Source organism: Amphibalanus amphitrite, unplaced genomic scaffold (genome assembly GCF_019059575.1).
Source record: "Amphibalanus amphitrite isolate SeventyFive unplaced genomic scaffold, NRLGWU_Aamphi_draft 000167F_arrow, whole genome shotgun sequence".
NCBI classification, from domain to species: domain Eukaryota; kingdom Metazoa; phylum Arthropoda; class Thecostraca; order Balanomorpha; family Balanidae; genus Amphibalanus; species Amphibalanus amphitrite.
Window position 1 is genome coordinate 773,247 of NW_024881662.1, and position 24,865 is coordinate 798,111.

The window sequence follows — 24,865 nt, forward strand, 5'->3', positions numbered from 1 at the left end:
GGCGGCTGTACGCACTACGCAGTGTAGCCAAGAGCAAAGTATACAGTTGCGATGGACTGATATGACCAACTAACTGAACCACATTCTTGTCCATACAGTTATCCAGCAGCCGAAAACACAAGCGCATGACCTTCCTCGACCTGGGAACCGCTTCTTCCTCTCTTAGCCTGGATACTTTCAGTACTTGCCTCCAATTGCGTCTCATCTTGTAAGCACCACTTCCGTTATTAAGCGGTTGGGGTTACGACTGACCTCCAATCCCTAAGATGGATCTAGATATGAGTATAGGACTGCTAACCAGGCCGTTTACACCAGCGTGCCATACTCGCGGCACGAACACCCCTTCGACCAGTGCCGCGGTCACAAACGCTCCTCTCGGAAAGATTGCACCGCCGACACTAAAGACGGCCGCTGCGGTGCCTTCACACGGCACGACCCGTCGCCCTCTGTTTATAACGGGCGCTATACGATTTGTCATAGCGCAGCTTTGTGGCATTTCGCGCATCCAGATCAAAAGCAGCCGCCAGCGCCGCCCCGCGGGGACACTGCGAAACAACTACGGTCCAGTGTGCAGAGAGATGTGCCGAGTGACAGACGCCGTGAAATGACAACACGGGGCTAGATAAACAAATCAAGCCGTCACATATATGTTCGTCCATCGCAATGCGCATTTATCACTGACCGGTGATTGCTTGGGCGTTGAATGCCGCGACTGGTTTGTCGAAGTGGTTGAGTTACGGTGAGTAGATTGCAATCAACACCAAAGTCCACACGATTGACGATATGCTGATTGCCCACCCAGTCGTCGGTAAAGGACTACGATCTAAACTCAAATACCAAGCGGCGCGGCTCGACAGTGGCCTCCACGAGCAGCTAGCAGTCAGCTCATGGTGGGGTCGTTACTCGCTGAAGCACCATGCTCGTGGTCGCTCAGATGCCAGTCACGTCTTGACAATCAGCGCAAACCGCAGCAGCGCTCCTCAGGGCCAGCCATGCACTGATGGTTCACCCTGTCTCCGGTTCGGGGTAAAGCGCTCAGAGGCCCGTTCACACAGTCCTCGGCACACCCCCGCCGCGGGCGGTCCAGCGCACCCCCGCTGTGTCGCCGGCCGTTTTTGCCACACCGGACGGCACGCGCGGCTCGGGAGGGGGTCACTCGGACCGGCCTGGACGGACGCCAGCGCAGTGGAGGTTCTCCTCGGCCGGTCCGGGAGGGCAATATGGAACCGAACGATCTACAAAGCCTGCAATGCTCACAGAGGGGTGGGTTTGCACACCACGATCACCGTGCAATTAATTGAACAAGTACACACGTGTGTGCAACTGATACCATTATATCAAAATCCAAACAGACCAAAACAAACCCAGCTGAAGAAATTTATCTCTTCACAGTATCCTCTAATTTCTCAACCCAGCGGTCAATTCAAACACCACGCATCCGACTGGGCCAGCGTCCCTTGTCCTCGGCTGGGGGACAAACAGCTCCATCGCAGCGCGCGGACAAGGAGAGATCGATCCCGAGGCGGCTCGTCGCGTTCGTTACCCCAGCCCCGCACGCGCCGCCGCCGCCGCCGCCACCAATGGTCGACAGGGCGGCACGATAAACCGGTCCTTCACCATGCCGAGCTACCGAGGCCAGAGATGGGCAGTGGCTATGCTGAGTCGAGGCACTGTGATGGTCTGAGCTGCTCGGGCTAGGTCGACATCGGCCGTTCGTAGCCGACACGAGTACGCAGAAATGGACGAGGTCGACGGCGTCGGTAAGTTATTTCTCGGTTCAGCGGGAGAAAGATGAGGAGAGCGGAAACAGAGAAGTGCTCCTTTGTGGAAAAGGCAGCGCGGGAGTGGCACGTGCTCGAATCCACCAAAAGCCAAGAACACGATGGACTAGATCGTAGGAACGAGTTCCGAATGGCTTTGTCGTTCAAATGCGAAACATTTCCGAATTGACCTTGTCGCAAAATGTGAAAGGGAATGTCATTTACTAATGCCAGCTAACCTAAATTCCACAAATGGACCTCAGTCGCAGCATGATGTGATCACCACGACAACAAACCGCATTTTCGCCAGCAAACATCAGACGCCATTGTGCCATCGGCGATTAAAGGCGACCATCAGGCTGACAGTTTTTTCTCAAATGCAAGTCTTGCAGTTCCAACCGCGAGTTGAATGTTCATCCACCACAGCCTTTCCTTTCCCAGGGCTGTGATGTGTACACAGCTGCCGCGGCTCTAATCCGTTCCTCAGTGAAGCTCAGGGGCGGCTTTAATCTGCGCCGAGAGCTGCCCACCGGTGACTGAAGGCCATCCTTCGCTCACAGACGGTCTTTGATCTAAAGAGTCTTCTCCGTCAGTCTGGGGTGGTGATGAGAGGTCTCCACTCGACTACAGAGGAGGCCGAGGCCCAGTGGGCGGCGCCCGATCCCAGCTGAGAGCCGGATAGTGACGTGGATGACACTCGAACGGCTTAAATAGGGAACCAAAGGCAGAAGCCGACAATAACTCATAGTCCGGAATAATCGCCTCTCCTCTCCTGTCTCTTTCCATTTTCCATAATCGTATCTCACTTTCTGTCCTTCGGAATAATCGACTTTCTCTGTCCCTTCTCTTCTCTTTCTTTCTCCCGTTCAAGTATCACACACAATGCATTGCAATCGCTCTCCTTTCAAGAATACTAACTGGTATTTAGTACAGCCGCATCACGCAACCCGCCGTTTACCCACATGGACCGTCCTGATCTCTCCGTTACGATATTTACCAGTTGTTTGAACCGTGGTCCAATGGGTGCGTATCCGTCCCAGTTGGTCGTGGCCGCCCTGAGACCATCCAGGAAGTCCGAATGGAGTTTGTACAGCTCGGGGATCTTGAAGAAGATGGAGTTGAAGTCGTCCTGGGATATGACCGGCCGCGATGTGCCAATCGTCGCATTCAGCACCTTCATATACTGCGGACAGGACACGGTTAAGGGTCAGAACGGTAATCCCAGCATGTCGCCCATCAGTTGGATTAACTGCTTAGTGCTGAAGGTTATGATAAAACAAAACACTGAAAATTACGCGGATATGTCGGTAATGGGAAGGCTAGACACAATAACACACTTTGAGATCGACCAGGAAAAATCAAGTCTGAATTGAGGATCCGGAGTGAAAAACGCTGCCCTGCTTGCATCGTAACCGATAAAAAAGCGGATATCTTAGGACGTAATCACAGCAGAATGGGAAGTCATTATGATATCACCGACCAATCTACGGCGTAACGGTGTCGAGGTAATCTGCACGCAACGATCATATGACGCCGGCGAGTGCGACATTGCAAGGGAAAGTGTTCATGGCCTGGGAATCACATTGACATCGGCAATGGGCAATGGGCAATGGTCATTGGGCACCTTCGAATATGACGTTTGTCTTCAAATATCAGGGTATAAGCGGCAAGTACTGGTACTTCGAATCGATTGTGAGACCATTTATAGCAAGTATATGACAAAAAAATATGAAACTATTATAATCAAGTATTATATTATTACCAATTTTATAACTATACTATGTATCATGTAAAGTATTTAAAAAAACTAATACCGTTAAATTTGCACAAACTATTTGACATAGTAAACATACCCGCATATGGGGCGTTCCACGACAAATCGACAAATAAAAAATTAAATTTGCACCCTCATATTTTATTATTCGTTGAAAACTGGTGTAAGGGGTTGTGATGGGCGGGGAAGCCAGCTGTGGCAAGGATTTTTTTCTTCGAACAACAGTTTCCGAGATATAGCCTCGGGCAATTCCTGGAGTTCGCGCTGCAGCCCTATGTTTGGCGGCCTATAACTCAGAAACTATTGGTTTTTTACGATAAAAACTTTATATGGTTCAACTCACAATCAACCAACAAACATTTTGGCTATCTCGGATTTTCAATTTTTGAAAATGTTGATCACGTGACCTTTTGTCCTATTTTTCGAAGAGTGACCTTGATATTTTCCCCACTGAATGTTGCAATTTTGTCTGATGACGATTAAAGCCTTATCGATTGTCATTCATATGCGATAATAAAAAAAGTGGTTATCGCCCTGCATTGACCTCAGGTCAGGTCATTTTTATGACCTGTCCATTATTACGAGCTGGAGCGACAGCGAGATCTCGAGAATAAAGCAAGATAGCGACAAGCGGTAAACGGTAAAGGGTACACACGGATAAGGTCTATAATTTTTACTGAGGTCATTTTCAGGTCAGGTCAAAGATGACGTCACAGGAGCTAAAAGGAAGTCAAAATAGCGGCACTATACATATATATGAAGTTTTTCTCGAATAACTTTCCAGGTATCCCAGCTAGGAACAAACTAATAGCACCATCGTGATCCTCTCGTCGATCCGCATCGAAACATATGTATGTTGACCTCAAAAGGTCGAAAGGTCAAAAGTTGACCTTAGATCACGTGACCTAGGGTCAACTTTTGACCTTTCGACCTTTCGTGGTCAACATACATATGTTTCGATGCGGATCGACGAGAGGATCACGATGGTGCTATTAGTTTGTTCCTAGCTGGGATACCTTGAAAGTTACTCGAGAAAAGCTTCATATATATGTATAGTGCCGCTATTTTGACTTCCTTATAGCTCCTGTGACGTCATCTTTGACCTGACCTGAAAATGACCTCAGTAAAAGTTATAGACCTTATCCGTGTGTACCCTTTACCGTTTACCGCTTGTCGCTATCTTGCTTTATTCTCGAGATCTTGCTGTCGCTCCCGCTCGTAATAATGGACAGGTCATAAAAATGACCTGACCTGAGGTCAACGCAGGGCGATAACCACTTTTTTTATTATCGCATATGAATGACAATTGATAAGGCTTTAATCGTCATCAGACAAAATTGCAACTTTCAGTGGGGAAAATATCAAGGTCACTCTTTGAAAAATAGGACAAAAGGTCACGTGATCAAAATTTTCAAAAATTGAAAATCCGAGATAGCCAAAATGTTTGTTGGTTGATTGTGAGCTGAGCCACATGAAGTTTTATCATGAAAAAACTAATAGTTTCTGAGTTATAGGCCGCCAAACATAGGGCTGCAGCGCAAACTCCAAGAATTGCCCGAGGCTATATCTCGGAAACCGTTGTTCGAAGACAAAAATCCTTGCCACAGCTGGCTTCCCCGCCCATCACAACCCATTAGACCAATTTTAAGCAAAAAATAAAATATGAGGGTGCAGGGCACTTGTCGATTTGTCGTGGAACGCCCCATATTACGCCTTGGTACAGTGCAAAGGTACTTCGCAACATCAAATACTGACCTTTTTTATCCAGACCCAGCTCTGAGGGATATGTTGAGGTCTTACCTGCGTTGTGACGTTGAGGCACTCGACGTACATGGTTTCCGAGTCCAGCACGTTCTTCACCACCCGCCTGTACGTGCTGATCCTCTGACTCTCCGACTGCAAACATAACGTACAGTGACGTCATCGCCTGGGCACTACAGTGACGTCATCGGGAGTTATTACTGACGCGCACGACTCATAGGTACGAGGGGAAGGAGAAAGGGTAATCAGGTCAGCAGGGAGAGGGCGTGGCCGAGGCATTTATTACGAAACATGCGTGCCGACAGTGAGGCAATCATCGGAGCAGCCGCCATTTCACGGCTGGTGAGGCAGAACAATTCATTTGGGCCCAACAACAATGTGACCAATGTGATTAGTCCGACCTTTGTTACAGGTGATAAGAGGCAAAGATATGTGAGAATGCACTTCACAATGTATGAAGTAAATGCACTGGGAAAATGTTATGAAGCTGGTTTCGCGCCGGAGGCAAGTAGAAACATTACCAACAGTTCACTTCTACTTTCAAGCCTCCTCAGAGCAGTCCAGTGATTAATTTTATTCTCACAAAACAATAGTCGGTTTAGCCACATCACTAAGCAGAGCTAAGCTTCAGGAGTGGTCGGGAAGTCACAGATTTGCGGCCGCCACAAAGGCAGGGGCCCAGAACCGGAGCCTCTCTGCTGCGACCCGAGGCGGTCGATTCAGTGACTCACCCCTCAGATCAGCACTCTTCTGACTGCAAACTCAGCTCTGAGCACACTCCCCCTCCCCCCGGAGTGACGCCCCTACCCGGAGAGATCAAACGACGCACCGCCGCGCGTGGGTAAGCCGGAAGCTGCGCGGCTAGGTCGCCGCCGTGCCGGCCGGTTTTATAACTAGGTACCGGTCTAACTGTACTGTGCACGGTTTGACTGTGCGTGCGCCGTGCGCTGTGCACTCAGGCACTCGACGGTGATCGGCCGGAGTGCACTGGGTCGTGCACGGAATGGGTGAGAAGGTCTCACTGGGGGACGAATAGTGATAAAGGTGGATGTTTGTGTGTGGGGGAAGGGGAGGCACGTGCCGGGCCCCAGTCCTGACTTTCCTGAGTAGCAAAGCTCAATCACAAAACTAAAAACGGATGCTGCCGTGAACTTAATAACTGATAACCTTAGAAAATGGTATATTTCGCTACAGTCATTTGGAACACGAGCCCATTTATGCAGCGAAATAATATTAAAATAGCACACCTTTTGTTACACTCAAGGTTACGTACTTACTGACCTATGGATTTAACACCGCTCACTTTTAGACCGAACCAATATGCAAATCAATGTCACAATCCTCTGCTCAAAGCTAAAAGATAATCCCTCCTTTCACTGAAGTTGCCGCGCAAGAAGCGAAATAGGCCGATGAAAGGTCCACTGGAACGCAGCTGGTAGCACATATGTGCCTATTTTATGCATAGAAACGTTGACAGTCTAATGATTACCATCTGGCGTTTATACTGGGAATGAGCTTTCGCCTATGATAAAAAACAAATAACATTCTGATATTTCATTCCATTAACAATCAACATGCTAAGCCACAAAACTCTCGGATATTCCCTAAAATGGGTTATCAACGAAGCCATTTATGAACTGAATAGAAACGCTTTCTGTAGATTTAAATAACCTCAAGCCCAGCACTTTACCCGTAAAATCACGCAGTCACACATTATTTCTACTCGAGTTCTTTTCTCTAGTCTTTAGTAAGCACTTTTCAAGGTTTCATGTACCGCAATCAATATCCTATATCATCAATACAAGCGCACAAGGTAATCGAGCGTCTTGCGGTACAGCATACATCCAGGCGTTTGTTCGTAGTGACATCTAGTGACGAAAATCGGAAAAGCCCGAGATACCACAGTGGTTGGCGACTCGGCGCGCGACATGTGCCGTGCCAGCATTCAACGTTCATCCTTGAAAGATACGATAATATTTAAGTTAAAGTAAACGAAGCTAAACCATGGTAGTTGAAGACTGAACGTTCAGACATATTTAAAACAACAAATTCCAATGAATCTGTATCGCATAGGCAAGTTGCATCTTCCAGGTAACTTAAAGGGACAGTATCATCGAAAAAAAATCCATGTATGGAGCTGATTTTTTTTTACTAGCATTTCTTATTTTTCTAAATCAGAAAAACATAGTTTGAGGACCGAACTCGGTGAAAAATATTGCAACCACATTTCATTTTCATGATTCATTTTCATGAGCGAACCACCACTATACAAGCATGGCCGCCAGTTTGGAAGCATGCAAAATTACTACAGAACTGGCGCAGATAATACATTATTGACGCTACGCTTACGCGGTCGTTCTTCTGATAGATAAAAAAAAACAGATAGATCAAAAGAGTAAGAAGATAGAGATGTGAAAAGGATCATTATAAATTTAGTCAATGTGCAAGGTTTAACAAAACCAAAGGTGATAGAGCTAGAACAGCTCCTACAAACAGACTGTGATTTCATATGCCTTACGGAAACTCAACAAAAATATGAAAAAGTCCAATTATCAAAGGGCATAAATAAAGTTGATAGTATGCGAGACATGAAAGACAAGAAAGGAGGCGGTTTGCTCCTTATGTACAAATCCAAAGATCTCTTCAATGTAACGAAGGTACAAACTACAAGCAGTGATATTCTCTGTGCAAAGGTGGATATAGCTAGAGAAACAATGTATATAGTGATAGTTTATTTCTCTGTTGTTAGCAAACACGAAGATAAAGTACGAAATGACAGAATGAAAAAGGAAGTGGAGAAAATAATTATGAAAACCAGAGAAGAGCAGGAAGCACTTATGATACTAGGTGACTTCAACGGACACATTAGTGGACTGGGAAAGCAAAAAGAAGATGACAATGGAAAAACAGTTCTTGAATGGATGAATGATCATGCACTAATTTTACTAAACATGGATGAAAGATGCAAGGGACAGATAACATGGCAGAGAAAAGAACAGCAAAGTGTGATTGATTTTGTAATAGTAAATGATAAATGTTACAAATGGTTTGAAGAAATGAACATAGATGAAGACAGAGAAAAGTTTGATCTCTCAGATCACAATATGATCACTGTGAGCATGAGGCTACCAGATGGTAAGAATCTCAATTTCTCCCAGGGGAAAGAAAAGACAGTAGAATACTACAAGACTGATGAAGAGGCACTGAAAGAGTTTGCAGAGGAAGTATGCAGAAGGGTACAAGATGAAGAGATGCAAACAATGGAGATGTTAAATAGAACTATGCAAAATACTGCAGAAGACAAGCTAAAAGCCAGATATATAAGGAGAGTTCTGAACTCACAAGTACAAGTGAAAGAACCTCCATGGATAACAAAAGAAATAAAAAAAAGAAATCAAGAAAAGAAAAGAAATAAACAGGAAAAAGCGAAATGCCCAATCTCAGGAAGAAGTCGAGGCATTGGAAATAGTGTATCTGAAACAGAAAAGACATGTACAATCCCTGATCAAGGAGCAGATGGGTATACATGAGAAGAAGATAACCAATGAAATAAAATGCAGCACAAACAAAAGCAAAGCTCTATGGAAGAACATTGATAGCCTAAGGAGAAGGGATTTAAAAAAGAATGAGGAAACAAACCTGTTCACCTCAGATGGACAAAAGCTGGGGAAAGAAGCAGAAAAGGAAGAACTTATAAGATATTGGAAGACTGTATACCAAAAGCATGCAAATGATACAAGTCAGATATGGAATGAAGAAAGCAAAAATGAATATATCAGAGCATTAGAGAATGAGGAGCAATCTAGCAATGTCAGAAGACCACTACAAGATCATGAAGAGATGGCCCAAACTGCTACCAGAGGCCTGGAGCCAATGACTGAACCAATCATAAGTGAAGAAAAAGTTCAGAGATGTGTGCAAAACATGAAAGGCAAGACATCAGCAGGCCCAGATGGACTGAAAACAGAGATGTACAAAGCACTCCTTAAAACAAGGAATGGAGTGAAGATACTAACAAGCTGTCTGAAGAGAGAAGTGGGAGAAAACAGGAAAATGAGTGATTGGAAGACATCAAAGACAAGAATGATAAAGAAGGTGCCACGCCCAACAGCGAAGGATTTAAGGCCCATAGCACTTACAAATGTAGCGTACAAAATGTTCATGACCCTGATGAAGAATGAAATTGAAGAACACTTGAGAGAAAATGATGCTGTAATTGAAACCCAAGCTGGATTCACGAAAGGGGGAAAGATTGAAGACAACCTCTTCATACTGAACTATTGTGTAGAAGAAAGCTACAAAAGAAAGACTCCACTCTATGTTACATCTATCGATTACAGAAAAGCATTCGATTCAGTGAAAAGAAGTGAGATGATAAGTGCTTTGATGACATATAAGATTCATCCTAAAGTTATCGATGCCGTAGCAGATATTTACCAAGGCGACTCAACACTTATCAGCTTGAATGATGACACAACAGAAAAGTTGGACGTGACAAGCGGAATCCGACAAGGGTGTACCGGCTCCACAGCCTTATTCAAGATTGTCACATATATAATCACCAGAGAAATACAAAAGACAACTCTTGGTTTCAGAAACGAGAAGTTTTACATTCCAATACTGTTCTTTGCGGATGATGGATTGATACTGGCAGCTTCACTGCAAGAAACACAGCTACTGATAAAAGTTTTAAATGAAGTGAGTAAGAAGTGTGGTCTAGATATAAACAAAGACAAAAGTGCTGTATTGATATTTAACTGTAAAGAACAGCCGGAGGAAGTAGAAGGAATACCCACGGCAGACAAGTTGAAGTATCTTGGTGTGAAGATCGGAAATCAGAGGAATATGTTCAAAGAGCAGAAAAGGCAGATGATACAAAAAGCTCAAAGAATGGCAAATATGACGTATGGGGTGGTCGCAAGAAGCTGCAACAAACTGCTGATAGGGAAAACTTTCTGGAAGAGCCTTGCTCTGCCATCCATATTATATGGTGTCAATATATTCCACGTAACAGAAGAAGAGGTCAAGAAGCTGGAAGTTATAGAAAACGGAGTATATCGGCAGATACTTGGTGCACCGAAATACACAGCCAACTGTGCCCTCCGAGGTGAAATTGGAGCTTCGGCGATGAAAACAAGAGTAATCAAAGGACATCTACAGTATGTAAGAAGCACTCTACAAGGAAATAACCAACTATTGAAGGAAGTGATAGAAACTCAATTGGAAGAAAAGGGTACGAAATGGGCGAGGATGATTATCACACACTTAGAAACCCTAAATCTAAACCAAGGCGACCTTAGAAACATGAAGAAAGAAGAACTAAATAAGAAGATGATTAGTTGGGACGATAAAAGATGGAAAGAGGAAGTAGAGACTAAAACAAGTTTGAAGGTATACAAGAGATGGAAGCTGAAGATAAAAGAGGATGATGTTTATGACAACACCCCGCAATCAAGAATCCTCTTTCAAGCGAGGACGGATACTCTCCCTCTGAACGCAAGGAAGAAGTTTACAAAAGAAAGAACGAACTGTGCCTTGTGTGAAGCGGAAAATGAAGATATTAATCATTTCTTACTAGAATGTCCAATATTAAATGAAGTTAGGGTGAAGCATCGTGAATTACAACAGCCATACTTGGAAGACAAAAAGAAGAAGTTATAATGAGATTTCTATTTGATAAGGAAAGAAGGAATATGGAAGAAAAGAAACAGATTTTGTACAGCATGTGGACCCTAAGAACTAAAAGGCAAAAAGAGCTCAATACTTGTTAAGCACCCCGTACCAACTCATAGCGCGATAGTTTAAGTTAAAGTTTAAAAAGAAAAGGAGGAGCCGTTGCAAAGGCAATTCCTCAAAACCGTCAAGTTCAAGTTCAAGTTCTGATTGAGTTGTCCTTAGGGAGAGGTAGCCTTAAGTATTGCCTATAAAAATATTACGTGACAATTGGAGGGAGTGACAATTGGACGTGACAATTGACAATGGGAGAAAATATCACGTGACAATCACGTGATAAACGTCATACATTGGAGGGAGATTGTGATTCAAGCTAGAGGAATTCCTTTGTTGAGCCGCTAGAATCCGAAGGAAACAGCGGAAATTGCCTACGACTATTTAATGAATTTAACGGTGATGAATAAGTGCGAAAAACGTTTTGGCTTTATAAAATTTGATGAAATGACCAGGGTAAAAGTTTTATTACTGGCGGTCAATTCAAAACGGCGCAAACATTTAAACAGTGAAGATAGTGAAGCACGATTCAAAGTGTGGTACACCTTTCGTACTTTGAGCGGCGATAGTGGGATAACGGTGTGGAGCTTCGATGATCGGTCTTCAGTTCCCGGACCAGAAAGGTGGGGCCTATGCAATGTCAAATTTCATCAAAATGGTGATACTGTCCCTTTAATTGTGATTTTGAAATGGGACAGCAGGACACGCGATACCCACGATTAACCGCAGCTAAACGAACGCCACCCGACCAAAGACTGCCGGGGAAGCCCGCCTGTTTGTGGTCGATTTCATTTCGGCCCAGCTCTCCCGTGAAAGCACACATGGGTGATGGGGTGGCCCCAGGGTCGGCTGTAACCCGCGTCAGTGTGACAAAGTCTAGTCGAGTATCCGCTGATAACCATGCATTGTCAATAGGGACAACGTCACCGGACGCAGTTCTACGTAATCCGCGCATATCGCTGTTCAAATATTGGTCATGCTTATAAGGGTTCCCCGAATGGAAGCGTCGATTACCGGTTGTTGCTAAACGTGCAGAGTGGTTAGATCAGCCCATGTGCGATAATATGGGAGTGCGCAATTAAAGAAAAATCATTATTTCGTACCGAAAGAGTAATTAGCATAGCTACTTTTCGCCTAAAAAATGTTCATATTTAATAAGAATCAGATTTCACCTTCGCCAGTAAACTCATCGGATCCGATGCGGACACCATCACCAGCTCGAGTGTCCCGCCCGCGCCTCGGTGCACCTTGACGGGCTGGTCCGGCTGCACCACCAGGTGCCCAGACACGACTCCAGGAGGACAACCCGTCTGACAGGCCCTCACTGACCGACAATAGCAGCTATCTCATGAGGCCGACCGCGGGGTGAGTGGGGGTGGGGCGGGAGAGGTGGGAGGGGGTTGGTCCGGTTTAGTGTGTTGGTCGCTTGGAGTTGAGCACAGCGGGTGACAAAAAGGGGAAATATTATGGGAGATAAGTATTTTTCCTGAAATCCTATCCGGCGAGCAGGTAAGACATTGTTTTGGGTAGCGACCCTATTTATCGCTGTTATTATGAAGCTGAACAGTGCACAGTGTTGCAGGCGGACTGAATAACTTCACTGGGCGTCCAGTCGGTCTGATGCTATCTCTGGACACGACGTCAGCTCTGGCGACGTCGCCCGCCGGCACTGACGGCTCTGAGTCGCTCGCCGGCCGCTCACGGGGCCAGTGACCCCGCCGCTGCTGCCGCGCGGACGACCCCGCCCGCCTCGGCCCGCAGTAGTCTCACATTGACCGAGTGTCAGCTCTAGCGCCGCACTGCACCACTGCGACTCAAATGTCACTGCAGAGCGGCTTGGGGCGGTCGTAGCGCTGCGCCATGGGATTCTACCCGTCTGGGAGGAGCCAAACCATGCGAAACAGAGATCCGTGACTCGTAATCCATAATTCGTGAGCCGTGATTTCTGTTCCATAAGCGTGACACGTGACCCAGGACCCAGGACTATAATTCGTGATTTGTGACCCAGGGCGGGAGTTTGATCCATGAACGTCTCCTGTGACCAATGATATATAACACCTAACCATGTGGTCCGTGACCGTGATCCGTGATCCGTGACAATGCTTCCGACGTCGGCGCATTCTCACCTGTCCCTGACCGACGTTCGACTCTCGCCGTGACGGCGACGGTAGCGGCGGCGCAGAGGGACTGTCCGACGGGCTCCTATAAACACCTGGAAACACAGAGAGGAGAAACTGGGTCAGTATAACGGACACAGGAAGACAAAAATTAGCGACTCAGCGACAGGTCACAGCCCAAACAAACCAGTCTAAAAGCTCGTATAACGACACAGCTAAATATCCAGACGGCCGCTAGGCTAAGGGAATACGACCTGTATGATGTGTAAGTTTTCTGACCGGCAGGAATTACAAGCTTCCAAGCCCGTCACGAAATTCCCATACACAACTCTCACATCAATCCAAGTATTTCACACACTATTTGACAGCTTGAGGGGCCACCGAGTTTTGTTCCAGTCATTTTCAGACGTAACGATCGCTGGACAGTCAGACCGTCCGACTAGCCTGTCCCCAGAACAAGGTCACCAGCGCGGCACTAAAAACGACAGGTCATGGGGTAAAACGGGGTCGTAACTCCTAAATGAAGACATAACGGAGCACAGCTGTCCCGGGACCGAGCAGAGTCTAGGCTAGTGCCCGTAAAAAGGAAGCTGTGTCCCTTGGAGGTACCCAACAGTCTACCGAATTTATTGATTCTGTAGAGAACAGAATTATCATTGGCTGCTCGCCGTTCCCAAAGACAAATGCAAAGCAGAGAGGACAGCATTAGGATACGTCCGGCAGAAAGACCTCTCTCTCCGACTGGCAAACAAACTAAACAAGGTCACCGGACTGGTATTGGGTACCGGCCGACCAGCTGGCCCACCGCGCACCGCTTGGACGCGGTCGTGTCGGCAAACTCGACTCATTCCGTATGCGACCCGCATTCAGTCCTCATTGACGGTGCATTTAGAGCATCCCTGCCTCGGCTGACCCGAGCCACGGGTCACGCCGCGCTTTTCACGTGTCCAGCTGCGTGCACTGACGGCCCTGTATCGCTTGCACATCTTCTCTTGATTTGGAAGACATGGGTGTATTACAACCCCGACATTCAGGGACAAGGTTCAGCACTCTGGGCAAACGGTCGTCGGGCGGAAGGTAAGATTGAGGAGTACCCGACTCACCCTCCTCCACATGGGCGTAGGAACGGCTGGAACATTGTGGGTGCATGGGTGCAGAAATCCAGCCATGGCCGGTGAAGCGGGGGGGGGGGGGGGGCGACACCCGAGCGAAGGCTCGTTACGAGCTTGAGGGTGTACCATGTCGAAAAGGTTTAGGTACCAACCGATAAGTGCATTTGGAAGAATTGACCCTCGCATGTGTAGGGGGGTCGGATGAACCCCCCCCCCATGGTTGTTCGCAAATAACTCGCGCAAAAAGCGGCCGATCGCGACGAAACTTTTAGTACCCTCGAGTTGATCAGTTTTACACCTACTCTAAAAATTTCATGACCCTGGCCCAAAAGACCTTTGACCTGTGACCTGATTCTCGAGACCATGTTCGGCAGGAATCGCGATTTGGCGTATGTCAGCTCACATTATCCGCGCGTTTCCAGTCTTTTTGTGATTGTAGACGTCCAAACATGTGAAATGATGTTCTTCCCATGCATCACGGTGGGTGTGAAGATAACCTGAAGGTCAGGTCAGGTCATTGACCTTTGATGACATCGGTTCACTTTTTCGAGTTTCACATGTTTCTAGGGTAGTTTATAGGGCTGATTTCAAATTTAGCATCCATTTGAACGTTTACGAAGTAGTTTTAGTGCTTTCGTGACGTGCTACGACGCCGTCAGTGGTAGTTGACACCTACTATGGATAGCCGGTAGGACGCCTAATGGTTGACCTGACCTGACCTGACCCGATCTGGCCTAAATGCATGAAGAAATCATCTGTGATCAAAACTAACATCAGATATTTGTGATCAGCACCCCGAAAAACCCGATAACAGCTTCACTTTACGCAGTTCTAGCAGGTCCCGATTTTCCCGACTTTTGGAATATTGACCTGACCTGGAAGGTCAACCAATGAAGTAGGACCTTAAAATTGGGTATCATCGGCTTCCTCTCGTCACGGGCAACACACTCGTTTTTTCCGCGAAGCTCTAGCTCGATCAGGGGCCGAACGGCAGGGGGTCCGACCGACCCCCCTCCCCCTCCCCCTACACATTAGAAGCTGGAAAACGCTGCACACATTCGAGGGCTTATATTGTCAATATTGACTACCGCAAAAAGTAAAAGCGGCCAACTTAGCCATTTTCGAAGATATCGGGCTAACATTTTTGACAGTGGGTCATCGGTTCGGTATGTGTTCAATCACATGCTCCATTTCCCTTTTTTCAGCACAAATGTAAATTTTGAAGACCATCACTGATCACAGTAGCAAATGCTTCGAAAGATGGATAGTAGGCAACATATCCTGAATTTGCCGTGCTGCATGGGAAGTAGTGTTGATGAAAAAGGGGTTTTTGGTTCAGATTATTGTGGGTGCAGAATACATTGTCTGCACCCACTGGATAAATATTGTGGGTGCAGCTGCACCCTTGCACCCATGGTTCCTACGCTTATGCTCCCCCACACCGCTATTCTGCGAGTCATCAGCGAGTTAACTGGCACCGGGGCTCCCGGGGTAGATCGGAGAGACGCCGCCGCTAAATCAAAGCGCACGTAATCACCGGCTGAATACGGGGTACGGCGCTGTCGACGATTCGTCGCGCTCGCTCTGACCTTGGCGAGACCTTCGATACCAGAGGTCTATCCACGGGTCGACGATCGGCAGCCCTGCCCGGCAGAGGTGGGCGTGCCCGGCGTACGTGACTCGGCCATCCCGACCGCGGAGATGACGCTACAGCGGGGAGCACGGCGCGGGGCGGCCCCCACAAAGAGTTACAATGAACCGCGCCGCGTGGTGCCCGCGCGCCGCCAGGGCAACATCGTAAACGCCAACATTCAGAGCAAACGACTTCCACCCGAGATAGACAATCTGCACTCCCCTTTCCACCGGCAGCAGCTCCTCTCGGGAGAGTAGCGCGGACGGGCCTCACGAGTCTGATTACGGGAGATGGGGCACAGGGTCGCACACATCCCCTCCCGACCAGTTCAGTTGAGCGGGATGCGGGGTGATGATTAGAGCGGGGTGCGGGGTACGGCGCGGTCGATGATGGGAGCTAAGGAACAATGCAGGGTGGGTCTGATCGCCTGGGACCCGCAGACGACACGTGCAGCGCACAGGGGACTGGAAGGGGAACGGTAGACAGCAGTCACGCCATGACGTGATGCCAGCGGGACCAGCTCAGGCTAAGACATTAGCAAGTTGAGGTGATTAGAATCAGCATCATCAGCAGGCTCACCAGTTTCTATAGATACGCGTAACTTGGGCATCAAGACCGGCTGATCGGGTATCACGTTCAAGGAATCCACGCACGGGCTCGACCCGATCAAACATTTATAACGGTTAGGCTAGACTGCACTGCCCGCGGTCGACGGTGTCGTGATGGACCCGGTAAGATTCCTGTCATTACGATGATAGATCACCTCCGCCGGTCCTGAATCTATACAGACCAGCGCCGGTTCAGATCGCTCCGATGGCTGCTAGCGGTCTGAACAGCGATGTTCTGCGAGACTTTCGTCATCCTGACCGGCCATTACTTAAAGGGACCCTCCCACCTTCAAAAAAGTTAATGAATTGGCACGAAAGTGATGTCGCTCGGTTCAGAAAGAGCGAAAACGAATATCTACCAAATTTCATCGAAAAATATTCACCGGTTTTCAAGATATTAGACTTTTACTTTTGTTTACTTTTTGGGATCTCCGCTGTTCCTAGCGACTTTATTTGAAAGTGCGGCATTTGTTGCGCGCAAAGCAGCATATACCACCGCGTGCTACCAAACGTTTTAGTAAAAGATTTAAAAATCGTTAGATCTCCGCTGACGTCACAAATTCTAAGGGGGCATACCAATGCACTAGCCCCTTAGAATCCGAAAACTGCAAGTTTGAAATTCCATATCTCCGAATTAAAGCATTTGTCGATGTTGTGAGTGCCCAAACCGGTATTTGCAGGCCATGGCCACCAATTTGGCTATCTCAACTCAAAACTAATGTTAAGGTGGGAGTGTCCCTTTAACGTGAAGAGCATCATCAACATCTCATCACCATTTGTAGCACATGTGTTCGTCACTGGGCTGCGGTGCGTTTATCACCCATCAGACCGATCCTCCTTCAGCTAACGGTTCACTGTCGGCCGGCGGATCGAACCGGGTCGGCTCGCCGTCACTGAACAGTGAACACACACGCATACATGAGAGACACTCGGCGATTTCAGTCTTTTCAATAGACCTTGGAACCTCAGTGCTACATCAACAACGAACAGTGTACACATTCACTGCAGCTCCTTCAGTCCACACCCAACGCACAGTTTTTGCACCAGATCTGGCACCTAGCCGTGCCAGCTCGGCCCACCACCTCCCCGCGAGCACACACGCCTCCCGGGGCTAACCTCCCCAGAGGCAGAGCGACAACACAGGTCTATTTCCTCCGTGCATCTCAAGGTGACAGTGGATAAACAGAGCTTGCGAGGCGCCGCCTGGCGTGCCGTAGAGACCACCGAGCCTGTCCGCACCATCCACCGGCATGGCGCGGCGCAGTTCTGTGTTAGTAGATGCTCTAGCAGTGGCGCCGAGCTTCAGTGTTAGTGCTCTAGGAGCGGCTCCGAGATATGGTGTATGCCGTCTGACATTGACTGTGTACGGCAGCCGTGTTTACGTTCCGCGCAGGAAATGCCACCGGCGACCAAACAGAGATGTAGCCGACTGAATGGCGCTGCATTCCGAGAACACAATGTCCCGTGTTTGGCTTGCGGTGTGTTTGTCCAGACGGCTTGTCTGGAAAAGAATCTAAAAACCTTCCGGAGGTAACAATAGTGACTACGATGTGCATGACTGACGTCAGTGATTCATGCAATCCGTGCTGCAGAGCGCAGCACGAACGAGAGGTTATCATCAGTTTCAAATACAAACAACAAGACAGCCTCTCCTCAATCTTGCTCACTCATGCACGAGGAGTGAGCAGTATGCTCACCAAATCCATCATCTATCGCCTCACACTTCTGCGTGCAACTGCAATCAGACCATCCACAGCTCCATCTATGTAGAACCTGTCGAGACACCCCGCTACCCCGCCTAGTCTAGAGCCTTGGACGGACCCTCACCGGCACCACAGCTATACCGGCCGTACCACTCCCAGATGGGGCGGCAGGCCGGGCTTCCGGCGCGCTGCAGAACCGGTCCGGAGCGCCACAATGGCCACACCTCGACTCACCGATCCTCAGAGGCCGCCGCAGAGGTGACTGGCGGTCAGAACCGGAGGTGCAGCGGAGGGAGGAAAGGGCGGGCCGCGTCCCCCGAGAAGGGGTGGCTTGATTAGCATCCGTTCTGATGGAACATGCAGGGTAATAGCAAGGCAATGGAGGCTACCATCGCCATAGCCAGCGTCCGGGTAAAAGAAGCGACGTTCGTATTTCCATCGCATTGCAATGAGCTTTTCAAACGAGACGTTAATAACATCCGTATCCAAATATCAGTTAGACAAGCTCCGCTACGTCCTGCATCTTCAATCCCTCATACAGTAATCTCTGCACCCACGACTAGCCCATTTTTGGACTGGCCCTAGCCGGGCCCGCGCTGCGGTCGTCTGAAACGGTACACGGCAGGTCGGGACGAGGCGCAGCGACCCAACTCTGGCTGCTCAGTGCTGAGCCGTGCTCGGCTGAACTGAAGTTGGACCGGCCTGGACCGGTCGGGGCGGAGTGGTGAGCCCGCTATACCGGGCACAATGACGTCAATCTGAGCCAAATAGAGGAGTCGCCACCAGCACCACCCATTGCCGGCTGGTAGCGGACAGGCTAGAGAGGCGTCAGACGCCAACATCAGGAAGAGGAGTGGTGAGGATAGGTGGGACAATGTATGGAAGAAGACACCTACGCTATCGATGTAAGCCTATCCCAGAACCCAACCGGAAACTGCCTGCTACATACATCCACATGCAGGAACTGGGGCGGAGCTCAGCCGACACCTGCGCCGAACACGACGAGAGCCGCGGTCAGCATCCGGGTCAGGTTCGCGTTACGGTTCCGTCACTCGCGTGAGCAGCGCGTCACTGTCGCTTTCACTATGTCTGGCGGTTGTTCCGATCCATCCGCTACTGCCAGAATCCTGACTGAGCGCAGCTCAACCCAGTCGTTCGTGACTAAAAATTCGACGCGGTCACCGCTCACTGAACAGATTATCTTTCTCCTGCGACCGCGACCGTACATTACCAGTTACCGTATCACTCTGCGCTGAAGCCCGATGTTCCTGACAGACTAGGAGCCTCACATGCTACCCCAGCGGGATAGACGCAGCCCAGATGATAGTCTCTGGCTGACAGCAGCCACAAGTCTGGCTGCAGCTCTGCTCAGCAGTCGTCCCAGCCGACCATTGTCATGCGATCACTGCCAGATCAGAGCCGCTGACGGGCCGCCAAGGCCGCCACTGCAGCGAGTGGCTGTCAGACACGGACAGGCACCGTGAGTCGACAGACAGACACAGTGGCTGACTGACCAGTCATTTGTCACACCGCGTGAACGCAGCTCCCACCGCCGCCGTCACGACAGAGCCCGCCGTCCGCGACCGCAGCCGATCCGATAGAGACCTCCAGCGGGCGGTGAGAGCAGGTGCCTGTTTAGTGTTTACCGCACGTGCGACCGCGGCCATTGCCCAACAGGAGGCCAATTTGTCGTGAGATAAGAGCTCAGCCTCACCGCCGCGACACAAGCCAGAGGCAGGCGACATGACAAGAAAAACAAGCAGCTACTGACCGTATTACGCCGGGCTGGGTCATTTTAGACCTCAATTAACGCTTTCTGTCAATCATAGAGACAACAGGAAGGAAGCACACACCCCAGCTCGGCCCTCGATGGGTTCATGCGTGTACCATCACCCCTGTTCAGTCGTGACATCGCGACCCGTCTGTGCCGCTAACGACAGCATGTAACCTGCGTAACAAGAGGAAAGTGGGCGTACGATCTGTGCGGCCTCAATGACGTCCAAAACGACGCACTAATGGCGGCGAATCTGGCGCAGTGTTCCGGCGCAGGCGGTGGTCGCGGCGCCGGCGGCGTCAGAAGCCGCTGCCAGGACCCGGTAGCGGGCCGGCGGCCATCCGGCGCCCGGTCCTGGCCGACCGGTCTCAGAACAAAGCCGACCAGAACCTCCACCGCTGGCCGAGCCGGGCCGGGCCGGGTTTTCCTTTATCTGCACCGACGGCCCAGGTGTGCGCCCGTCGCGGTTGGCGTGCCGCAGCGCCACATTTGTCGCTCATCAGTCAACGCGCGCGCGCAGCTGAGCCATGGCAGGACGGTCGGAGCGGACCGGTCCCGTTACTGATCAGCCCGCACAAAGGAACAGTCCCCCACCCCCGCACCGCTGCCCCCGCAGCCTCTACCGCCGGAATATTGAGGCCGAGAAACACGAGAATGAGGAGAAACAGAAGCTCCGTCCACGCCCACCGAACGACCGACTTCATTCCTCCAAGACCGGCCGGCAGCTGCGAGCCGACCGTTTGTGGCTTTCAGACAGCCACCCAGCGCTACTCTCCATGCGACAGAAGGCGCGGAGACCGTTCTGCGGCGAGGAGACGGTGTCGGCTGTCGGCTCAGCTGGCCCGGCGTGACGATGTGACGGTGTGACTGCAGCGTGACGGTGCGACCAGGGCGACGGAGCGTGGCAGCCGTGGGAGGGAGAGAGAGGTCTAATGAGGTGACGAGCACGCATGATTGGGTTCTCCACGCTCCCAATAGATTGGTGCCGCACTTCACCCGGTCTAATCCCACTCGCAAGCACTCTTTCGTCCCAATCACATCGCCACTGGACGCAGGCACAAGCAGTGCTGATGCTTCTTTAGCGCTAAGCCTATTCGTCCCAAGAGCCCTCTCGTTTCTCCATCGAACCGATCAGGCCCTGCAGAACCACTCACCCCACCCCATCCTGTCCTGTCCTTTCCCGTCACCTCACGCCTCGGTCCATCTGATCCAGCACCACCCTATTTCCGGTCTGAGATCACGTATGGACGGCATTTATCGACGAGTGTAGATTGCCGCTCCCCAGGGCCGCCATAGCCGTGTCACTGATTGTTGCTGATTAGACCGCAGCAAATAATGCTGAGAAGGCGCCGGGACGATTGTGGAGGGCGCTTGCTAGTTGCTATATCCACTCCTGGTCCGACAGCGCCGATGTTTAGTGCCCAATACCCATGTACTCGGAGGAACTTTCCGGTAGCGTAGCATCTTTCTTCTACGCTGCACCGTCTGCGATTCGAAATTGAAAAACAAAATATCCACAGAAAGCGTTCTGTTTTTTTTTTAAGCAAACCTTCATGCATAAACAAAGAAAAATTCACAAGGCGTTTCAAAACACAAAGCGATCAAAAGCCAACAAATTCCCCCTCGCTTCGATGCGTTATTGGTCCTAAATTCCCAATTCGCCTCCACCATTTTCTCGTTACCTTCAGAACGTTCCGAGCGTCGCCGCTCTGACGAGCGTACGTCTCCGAATACTAAGGACAATCTCCAGAGCGTTGAAAAGAAATCTGATCGATCGCGACACAGGAGCTCCACACACCAAAACACATCGTCTCTCCGCCAAAGCAGTCGCTCAGGGCGCGGTGCCGATTCAATTCACCGCCTCTAGAGTTCCATCTGGGCCTCCTAATGACACCCTGCGCCAGTCCATCCATTTCTGAGAGCCGGACAGCAGGCGGTGGACGCCAGTGTGTCCGCTGAGTGTCCGCTGAGAGGTGTCCGCGGCGCACAGCTGTGTCCCACTCCCCGCACACCAGACACGACGGCCTCCACCGGTGACCGAGTTCCAGCTGGCGTCACCACCCGGCCGACGACGCTGGCTCGGAGTGGTAATGGGGGTGAGATGGGAAGAGACGCGACAGAAGGGGGACGGGGAGGGACAGACGCGGCCTGAACTACAGGCAAGGACGAGTAGTGAAGAAATTCATGTCGCGACTCTGCGTTGATGCCGGATTCATGACGTGACTTCTGTATCAGAACAGACGAGCGGTTGGCGTGACCTGCGTATCGAGGCAGACAGACAGGTATATCATGGACAAATGGCGAACTTATCTTCGTCTGAATCCGATCCATTTCGTTCCATGTGTGGTAAGGCTTCAGCTAATCGCCATCCATGCCCAGAAGGCCAGAAGCAAGCCCGGTTGAATGAGTCTGGTTCCGCACAAACTTCCAAACGGTGGGAGAAACCCATCGCAGCGAGACTGGTCAGGTTTGAGATAGGTACTATTTCCAGCAGATAGGCGAGTGTGGGACAGTTATCAGTGATGGTGTGAATCAGTGTGAATGACGGAAACTCCATGGACCAGGCGTTGGCGGTATATTACCGTACCGAAACCCACATGGGTGCAGAAACCACACGCCCTTATCAGAAGTCACGGAGCGGAACTGACGTCCACTGCTACCGAGACTGAGCAGAGGAAAATAGACTTATATCACCATCATCATGAAACCATAACGGGATCGCTAGAAATCACCGGCCGGTGGTCACTTTGGAAAATCACTGGAAATTGTGAGACACCCTATTTTATTCCACAAAAAATAAGACAGAACTCAGTATTCATCAAAAAGTCGAAAAGGTCACGAGCGTCCCCGCAAGAAACGTGGAGACACTTCCCTCATCCATTTTCTAACCGCCACGCAGACTGAACTATCAAGTGGGCTTCTCGATCACCGCTGGATTCTTCGCGTCTCTCCAAGGCTATTGTTTGCCGTCCCCCGTCCCCATCCGACCGGGATCAGACGGCTAGGACGGGTAGATCTGGTCCGATCTGTTCCAGGAGGACGGTGAGCGATCCGCTGGGTCGCCGGAGCTGTCCATTTCACGGGCCATTACTGAGCAGTCGGCGCCAGACAGGGGAGGACGCGTGTAGGACGGTCGGGCGGACCATGGGACGGTGGAGACCGAGCCTGCCGAGAACGTCGGAGGGGGAGGATGGGCCGAACAGGAATGTGTCCCAGCGTGCCACTGAGGAGTGCTGGGCGAGAAAAACTCACAAATCTACATGACGATGGTGTGCGGTGACGATGGCCCTGTCGCCCATGCTCCTGCGAGCTGATGCGACTGCCTGCACCTGTCAACGTAGCCTCACGCCACCAGTTCCTGCAACATTGCTGCACGCTTCCGGAAACCACCCAGCACGCACGCAACACTCCCCAAACGCAGGCACGCCCTGAGCTGGAGCGGCGCACCATCACCGGCGCACCATCACCGGTTTCAGCGCCCACGCCTCCAGTGCCCTCCCGGATTTTCCTCCATGTTACAGTTCATGTAACAGACGTGAGCGGATACGCTCCCTTGCCACCTGGTCTGGGCGTGGGCGTCATTTGTCCAAGGCGTCGCAGAGTCAGAGCCATGACTCGCCTGACTCACGAGTCTGTCCACTAACTGGGCGGGCCGGACGTGCAGTCTGAAGGTTGGTATCTCAGGGACTCTCTAGCCAGCGTCCGCCGCCATCGTCCGTCCCGCTGTCGGGCGTATCTTTACCGGCGCAAAAACGATCGTCCCACGGCGCAAAAACCACCGTCGGGTCGCCGGATCGCTCTGAGGACGCACCTCGGCGAGCGTTCGACCGAGAGGGAAGGGCGGACCGGCACGGAGGGCGGCACACCCGTCCCCCTGCCGACCATCTCCGGTGTAAATATTCCCACCGACAGGCCCTCCGTAAGGTGACACCAGCGCTGCCACTGAGCGTGCGACGGGCCCGTGTGAGGGCCGGAACCAGACCGTCCCTGAAGGGGTGGCAAGACACAGCTGTGACGGAAGCTCTCGGCACCCCTCTCTCTCTCTCTCTCTCTCTCTCTCTCTCTCTCTCTCTCTCTCTCTCTCTTCTCTCTCTCTCTCTCTCTCTCTCTCTCTCTCTCTCTCTCTCTTCTCTCTCTCTCTCTCTCTCTCTCTCTCTCTCTCTCTCTCTCTCTCTCTCTCTCTCTCTCTCTCTCTCTCTCTCTCTCTCTCTCTCTCTCTCTCTTTCCCCACCGGCTGCCTTCCAGCTGCCCCCAGCATATACGCCACCGCCGCGGGGCACCCGCCTACAACTGCCACCTCTCTAATTGGACAATAAAGCCGAGCGGCGCGCACCGTACGCGGCTCGGGTTTCGCAGCGCGTGTGGGGCGACGCCAGATGTCGCCAAGGGGGCAGGTGTCCACTGTCCCCAGTGACTGGCCCAGACGAGGGCAGGCCGCCGGAGGGAGGGCAGGACGCAGAGACGGGACGTGGTCAGAATGATGATGACGGGACTGCGCCAGATGAAAAGGCGGCCGTTGTGATTTGTGGCTACACACGAGGCCGGCAGGGAGAGAGGTGACACCTGGCCGGTACTAAAACGGTGTACCGAGAACTCGTTACGGATTCGCCTTCAGTGTCCATGCCAGGGGACGGAGGGTTCAGGCCAAGATTACACCACTACTAGGTTCAGGCGGTGTCATACAACCGGCTTTGATTGTTATTGTATGTTAACATTTCGGAGAAGTGACCGTACATGAACGCTGCTTCTCGAATGCGATGATTCATAAGAATTTTATTCTGTCCATCCGTTACCGCAAATATCATTCGGTTGAACTAACTCCTTGTATGGATACAACTTGCCGGTCCTGAAATTTTCACATCAGTCACAAAACATTAATCGAAAGCATCAGCATTA

The 24,865-nt window shown here is 50.4% G+C and overlaps 1 protein-coding gene across 1 annotated transcript in view; it reads right to left on the reverse strand.

The window, feature by feature from the left end:
• The window catches only part of LOC122383571 (active breakpoint cluster region-related protein-like), a 76,208-nt gene that overhangs the window by 10,230 nt on the left and 41,113 nt on the right, over positions 1–24,865 (reverse strand). Inside the window, exons 3-5 of the mRNA XM_043370121.1 lie at positions 13,149–13,234; positions 5,335–5,430; positions 2,758–2,943 (exon numbers count right to left, since the gene is read on the reverse strand). Of these exons, the coding sequence (XP_043226056.1) occupies positions 2,758–2,943; positions 5,335–5,430; positions 13,149–13,234 (368 nt within the window). The remainder of the gene's footprint in view (positions 1–2,757; positions 2,944–5,334; positions 5,431–13,148; positions 13,235–24,865) is intronic.